This window comes from Haplochromis burtoni, unplaced genomic scaffold, assembly GCF_018398535.1.
Source record: "Haplochromis burtoni strain Fernald_Lab_line unplaced genomic scaffold, NCSU_Asbu1 Contig_1107, whole genome shotgun sequence".
Classification (NCBI taxonomy): Eukaryota; Metazoa; Chordata; class Actinopteri; order Cichliformes; family Cichlidae; genus Haplochromis; species Haplochromis burtoni.
The window spans coordinates 1-7,150 of NW_024583468.1; the positions used below are offsets into that span (position 1 = coordinate 1).

General features: G+C 40.1%; 1 protein-coding gene across 1 annotated transcript in view; it reads left to right on the forward strand.

Annotated features, from left to right (window-relative positions):
• The first annotated feature begins 76 nt into the window (after window positions 1-76).
• Window positions 77-7,150, forward strand: part of LOC102290109 (inter-alpha-trypsin inhibitor heavy chain H3) — a 24,060-nt gene continuing 16,986 nt past the window's right edge. The window contains exon 1 of the mRNA XM_042216546.1: window positions 77-114. Within this exon, the coding sequence (XP_042072480.1) occupies window positions 77-114 (38 nt within the window). The remainder of the gene's footprint in view (window positions 115-7,150) is intronic.

Below are 7,150 nucleotides of genomic sequence, written 5' to 3' on the forward strand. Positions count from 1 at the left end.
CGAACATAAACACCCATGCTGCCGGTAGGTTTCCTCAGTGCCAGCTGTTAACATTATAGCTGCTTATGCAGTAACCATGGTAACCACGGACTCTGAGCGGCTGGATCGACGGAGGTCAGACAACAATTTTACATACAGTGGGGCAAAAAAGTATTTAGTCAGCCACCGATTGTGCAAGTTCCCCCACTTAAAATGATGACAGAGGTCAGTAATTTGCACCAGAGGTACACTTCAACTGTGAGAGACAGAATGTGAAAAAAAAATCCATGAATCCACATGGTAGGATTTGTAAAGAATTTATTCGTAAATCAGGGTGGAAAATAAGTATTTGGTCACCTCAAACAAGGAAAATCTCTGGCTCTCACAGACCTGTAATGTCTTCTGTAAGAAGCTTTTCTGTCCCCCACTCGTTACCTGTATGAATGGCACCTGTTTGAACTCATCATCTGTATAAAAGACACCTGTCCACAGCCTCAAACAGTCAGACTCCAAACTCCGCCATGGCCAAGACCAAAGAGCTTTCGAAGGACACCAGGAAAAGTATTGTAGACCTGCACCAGACTGGGAAGAGTGAATCTACAATAGGCAAGCAGCTTGGTGTGAAAAAATCAACTGTGGGAGCAATCATCAGAAAATGGAAGACATACAAGACCACTGATAATCTCCCTCGATCTGGGGCTCCACGCAAGATCTCATCCCGTGGGGTCAAAATGATCATGAGAACGGTGAGCAAAGATCCCAGAACCACACGGGGGGACCTGGTGAATGACCTGCAGAGAGCTGGGACCAAAGTAACAAAGGTCACCATCAGTAACACACTACAACGGCAGGGAATCAAATCCCGCAGTGCCAGACGTGTTCCGCTGCTGAAGCCAGTGCATGTCCAGGCCCGTCTGAAGTTTGCCAGAGAGCACATGGATGATACAGCAGAGGATTGGGAGAATGTCATGTGGTCAGATGAAACCAAAGTAGAACTTTTTGGTATAAACTCAACTCGTCGTGTTTGGAGGAAGAAGAATACTGAGTTGCATCCCAAGAACACCATACCTACTGTGAAGCATGGGGGTGGAAACATCATGCTATGGGGCTGTTTTTCTGCCAAGGGGACAGGACGACTGATCCGTGTTAAGGACAGAATGAATGGGGCCATGTATCGTGAGATTTTGAGCCAAAACCTCCTTCCATCAGTGAGAACTTTGAAGATGAAACGAGGCTGGGTCTTCCAACATGACAATGATCCAAAACACACCGCCCGGGCAACAAAGGAGTGGCTCCGTAAGAAGCATTTGAAAGTCCTGGAGTGGCCTAGCCAGTCTCCAGACCTCAACCCCATAGAAAATCTGTGGCGGGAGTTGAAAGTCCGTGTTGCTCGGCGACAGCCCCAAAACATCACTGCTCTCGAGAAGATCTGCATGGAGGAATGGGCCAAAATACCAGCTACTGTGTGTGCAAACCTGGTAAAGACCTATAGTAAACGTTTGACCTCTGTTATTGCCAACAAAGGTTATGTTACAAAGTATTGAGTTGTATTTTTGTTATTGACCAAATACTTATTTTCAACCCTGATTTACGAATAAATTCTTTACAAATCCTACCATGTGGATTCATGGATTTTTTTTTCACATTCTGTCTCTCACAGTTGAAGTGTACCTCTGGTGCAAATTACTGACCTCTGTCATCATTTTAAGTGGGGGAACTTGCACAATCGGTGGCTGACTAAATACTTTTTTGCCCCACTGTATATGATCTTAAAACAGGACACAGCCACTATACGTGCTGGCCTCATATCAAATGTGAAGGCAGACTGAGTCTATGTTTGACGTTTGTTTATATCTAATCTTCCTTTTCAAACATTTAAACAGCAGCGAGTCTGCAGCTGAGGGAATACAAACTCAAATTGTCGGAACAGGTTTGCTCGTTTCTTGGATTCATTTGGTGATTTATTAAATGTATAACTGTTATTCTAATCTGCTGCTGAGTCTCTTACACTTTTCTTTATGCTGTATATTTTCACGTCTCTGGAATAGTTGGCAGTTAGATAGTCAGCTGGGAAACTTTGTGTTAACTCATGGAGCTGAGGATATCGTGGATATGCTGACCTCGCTCCGTGGTGTACAGGGCCGTTTACCCTCATGATTAATATTCACTATAAAAATATTAGCCGAACATCATGAAGTCTGTATGTGTTTCATAGTGTCGAACAACCTTTGTACAGTTAAAGCCAGCAGTTACTACATGACAGAAACACCAACGTTATCTCTTTTATGCGTTTATACACAGGTCACGCTGATTACTGAACAAAAACCCAAAGATCAGATGTTAAACAGATTTATTTGCTCTCTCTCCTCCTTAAACATGTTTTTAATGTTAGTTATAATTCAGAATTGGCGACTGAAACACGTAGGACACATAAGAACATCAGGAAATAAAACACCGATAAATATAACCTCAGTAAAAGAAGTCAGCGGGGGTTACTACAGCTGTGTACCGGGGCCTGCGCTTTGTCGGTGGGATTGCTTGCGAGGCGAGCGGGTCTATCCCACGCTTTGCCGTGAGACTGGGCAGACATCTCCGAAATCATCGAAGCACTTTTGCAAAGAGGCTGTATCTTGACAAACCGACCAGACACATGAAGATTAAACCACTACATTCTCGGCTAAAAAAATATTAAAACGGTATTTGGTGACACACAAACAGGGTTTTTCAAAGTTCAGTTCTGTTAGCTTCCACATGCCGGTTGTTGTGTGCTAGAAACAATGGCCACCAGGCCAAAGCAATGGTTTTGACTCGATCAGCGTTAACCCCGCCCCCTGAGTTTGATGGGTGAGGCTGACAGATAAAATTATTTCATGATGAGAGCCAGGCGCCAGGACTGCCAAAATGAAATAAATAAATATATCATTAAATAATTAATTAAATGTGTCAATAATTAATTAAATGTGTCAATAATTAATTAAAATGTGAAATACATAAATAATTAATTAAATGTGTCAATAATTAATTAATTACTATTTATTTAATTAATTCCAATTTTAATTAATTATTGCCACATTTAATTAATTATTTAATGGTGTATTTAATTAATTCATTATGGCAGTCCTGGCGCTCCATAGCATCACTGACTTTCAGCTTGTTGTGTTTGTGGATATATGACTGACTTTAATTATCCATAAATTCATCACATTCTCAAGTGTTTTGGGGTTTGCATGTGTTTTGGAGTTTGCAAGTGTTTTGGAGTTTGCAAGTGTTTTGGAGTTTGTAGTGCATTGTCTCTCAAAATTCACTGTTAAATCCAAAACACACCAGATAAAGAAAAGCGAATAGTTCAGTCTAACACATGTGCCAGTGAACCATTAAACGTCTGTGAAACTATGCAGTTATGAAACGTAACTTTAACCTCAGCCAAACCGATTTGCTCAGTTGTAAATAAAACAGCGAAGTAAACGTGACCCGACAGACAGAACCTGAGTGAATGAAGTCCAGCGTTTAACCACTGAGAGCTAAAACTCAGCTGAGGTTTCAAAGCTGTGTGCCGGTGATTGGACATCAGCCGCTGATGAAGCTGGTTCGCCTATAAAGTGCTCTGTAAATTATCTTGTGCAGAAAAATGCGCTGACATTGCTTTATATCGAGCACCGGCTGCCCAGTTAAACTGTGACTATCACCAGGTAACGTAGGCGTGTTTCTTGAATTAGCAGCAGGTGTTAAACAGCTGACAGATGAGGAGGAGGATGCATGCAGGTAAACTGAGGGTCTGTTGAGCTGATCGCTGGTTTCGTGAGAAAAATGTCAGCTCGTTCTTTATGTTACAGAAGCACAGAGACACAAGACCAGGCGGAAAGAGACGATCGTTCGGTGAAAATGAGAATCTGCGAATGCAACATGTGGAACACGGAGAGTGGAATATGTAAACAAACCGGTTAACGTAACCCCCTGGGTGCACTCTGCATGCTAATTGTTAGCAGAGCTAGTGAAATCTCTGAAAACATCTGAGCACTTTTGCAAACATGTTCTATGTTGACAACCTGACCAGACATACGGCGCGACATTCGCGGCTAAAACACTGTTAAAAGTGTAGCTGGTGACAGAAAAACGGGGTATTTTAAAACTACACCACCACCATTGCTGCCTGTGATTTGATCTGCATTCTGGGATACCTGGCTGCCCCAAGTCTACACAAGCAATCGATTATCTAGGATCGACCTGTTTTGACTTACTTTGCACGGCAACCAATCAAATGTTAGAGAAGCTGCATGGGCAGCGTTAACCCCGCCCCCTGAGTTTGATGGGTGAGGCTGACAGATAAAATTATTTCATTATTAAATGTGTCAATAATTAATTAATTAAATGTATCAATAATTAATTAAATGTGTCAATAATTAATTAATTACATGTGTCATAACTATTTATTTAATTAATTAATTCCAATTTTAATTAATTATTGCCACATTTAAATAATTATTTAATGGTGTATTTAATTAATTCATTATGGCAGTCCTGGCGCTCCATATGATGCTGCTCGGTTTGCAGTCCTGAATATCACAGCATAAGCAGGATCCACTGCACTGTTAATGTTAGCTATGTTATATTGCTGCCTCTGTTCGGTGGTGTCGAGCCAAACGGACTTTAACGTGTGTTTGAACGAGCTGACGGTTCACTCGTTAAGCTGAAAGAAAGATGCTTTAATCACAGGAGTCACACATGTGTCCACTGTACCATCTGGGAACTCTTCTTGTTTCGTAATAACACAATCCTCCTTCTTTTGTGCTGTTTTGTAGCAGTGTATACACCTGAGACTGTCACCTGTCTGTCTGTCCTGCACTCTCTCTCTTTTCTTTCTCTCTGATTGTGTAATAAAAGTATGAACATGTATTTATAAGTTACACTTGTGTTTGAATCCTGCAGCTTATCACACATTTGATTTCCATGTGTGACAACTGCAAGTGTCCAGAGTGAGGACAGACTGAGGGACCCACTGCTGCACATCATCTGTGAGGCTTTGCAGCCCTGATGATCCACCAGGACAAACTCAGCAGTGTGTGAGGAAGAGGAGGAGGAAGAGCCAGCAGCAGCTGACAGATGGAGAGAATAGACAGACTGTTCCCTGTTTGTGAAGGACTGCTAGGAAAGTTTAACATAACTAATTGTCTGTCCTGAATCAGTCTTATTAGGTAATGTTCAAATAATTTTATCATTCCAGTGTTTTCAGTGTGGGAGAAAGTACTCAGGGCCTTCAAGTTACACACTATGAAAGGCAGCAACAAGTTTAATATTCAGAAACCTAAAGTATGTATCAGCAGCAGAATGGAGCTAAAAATAAATGTTTGTTTCAGTTCTATGAAGCTTTGAGTATTTTGGATTAGTAGCACTGCTGTGTTTGTTGCATCATATTGCTGTAATTGTTTATATGCTTTATATATTCTGAGGTAAGTTGATCTATAGTGTTACATCATATTCTATAAGGATGTTATGTGTTTGTATACTTTCTGCCCAGTTTGACCCATTTAGCAGAAGTCAGCCTGTTTAAGGCTCTGATATCTATTCTGTATGACTTAAAGCAGTTATGACATGGTCTGATTTTCTCACCCAATAAAGGAATATTTCATATATCAGTCTACTCTTCATTTTATCAGAAACAGTTATCACAGCTTGTACATTTTCTTTTTATAAATATATGTAAGCAATGAGCCAAATTTAGTAATGCCAACATACTGAAGGAACAACATTTGTCTCTTATATATGATACACCTATATATGCACTGTCAAAGATACTTGTCTTTGAGTGAAGATTTAAGGTGATAAGACATATAAATAACTGCAACTTGAATCTGTACTGAAGCTCAGTATTTGACACAGAGTTCATGTTCACTGCTGTAATAGCTAATAATGATTAATATAATAACTATAATATTGGCCATATTATATTTACATTACCAAAGTGATATGACTTTAGTCTCATGAACAACATTAGCTAATTGTTATTTACTAACTAATCTTAAATGACTGTTCAGTACAGAAATGAAGCTCAAAAATCATGTTTTACAGTCCTGTGGTCTCAGCCTCAGATACTTATCAAATCACACAAAGCTCTTGTAGAAACAAACAAACAAATGAACAAAATATGTTCTCCTTCATTTCTGTCAAACAAAGTTGTATGACACGTTTCCAGCGGGTAGTATCATGGTTGCTAGGCAACCTGGGAAGCGCAACGGAGACTAGACCGTCCCATACAGCCCATGTGTTTGCAACAAACTTGCCGTTTATTTTGCAAATCAAGCTCAACACTGCCCCTAGCGTCCTGGAGCACTTCCGTTGTGTTTTGTAATTTGCATGTGTTTTGGGGTTTGCATGTGTTTTGGATTTTGCAAGTGTTTTGGATTTTGCAAGTGTTTTGGAGTTTGCATGTGTTTTGGAGTTTGCAAGTGTTTTGGAGTTTGCATGTGTTTTGGAGTTTGCAAGTGTTTTGGAGTTTGCATGTGTTTTGGAGTTTGTACGTGCTTTGTCTCTAGGGGCCACTGTACATAAGACAGTTCCAGCTGTGGTGTTTGCACTCTTGTGGGAGGCATCATGGAGAGAACTGTGGTGCAAATCGCTCTCTTTGGGCTGCTGCTGGCTTTGGCCTCTACACTGCCAAACAAGGTAAGGTTATAATACATAAAAGGGATACAGCATCACTTCAAGAGAACAGAATCGTTCTGTCTTCATCTTACCAATGCCACTGATGTTTCAGTTTAACAGATCTCTCAAAGATATCTGAGATGACTCTCATTTTGTCTCTGTGTTTCTTAACATCTTTTTGTTAACTGAACACTGAGCTCTTGAAGATTCCCTTGATTCTCTGTCGTCTGTGTTATTTAATGCTTTTCATATGCGTCACATGTGAATGCATGTGTGTGGTCTTGTATTAGAAATGTTGTGAAGAGTTTAAATATTAATACTAGCAGTCACAAATGAAACTAACATACAGATTGGGGTTATAATTGTTTTGTTTAGTGTTAGATTAAGGCAAAATTGGATCTGTTCCATTAAGTTAATTATTCTCGTCCATTTTTTTAAAAAACATGTAATGTTAGTTGGACTTTGAAAAAATTCTGTTTACACGGTCAGACTCTAGGAGATCAACCCCCCTTCTCATGTGAAAAACTGTCAT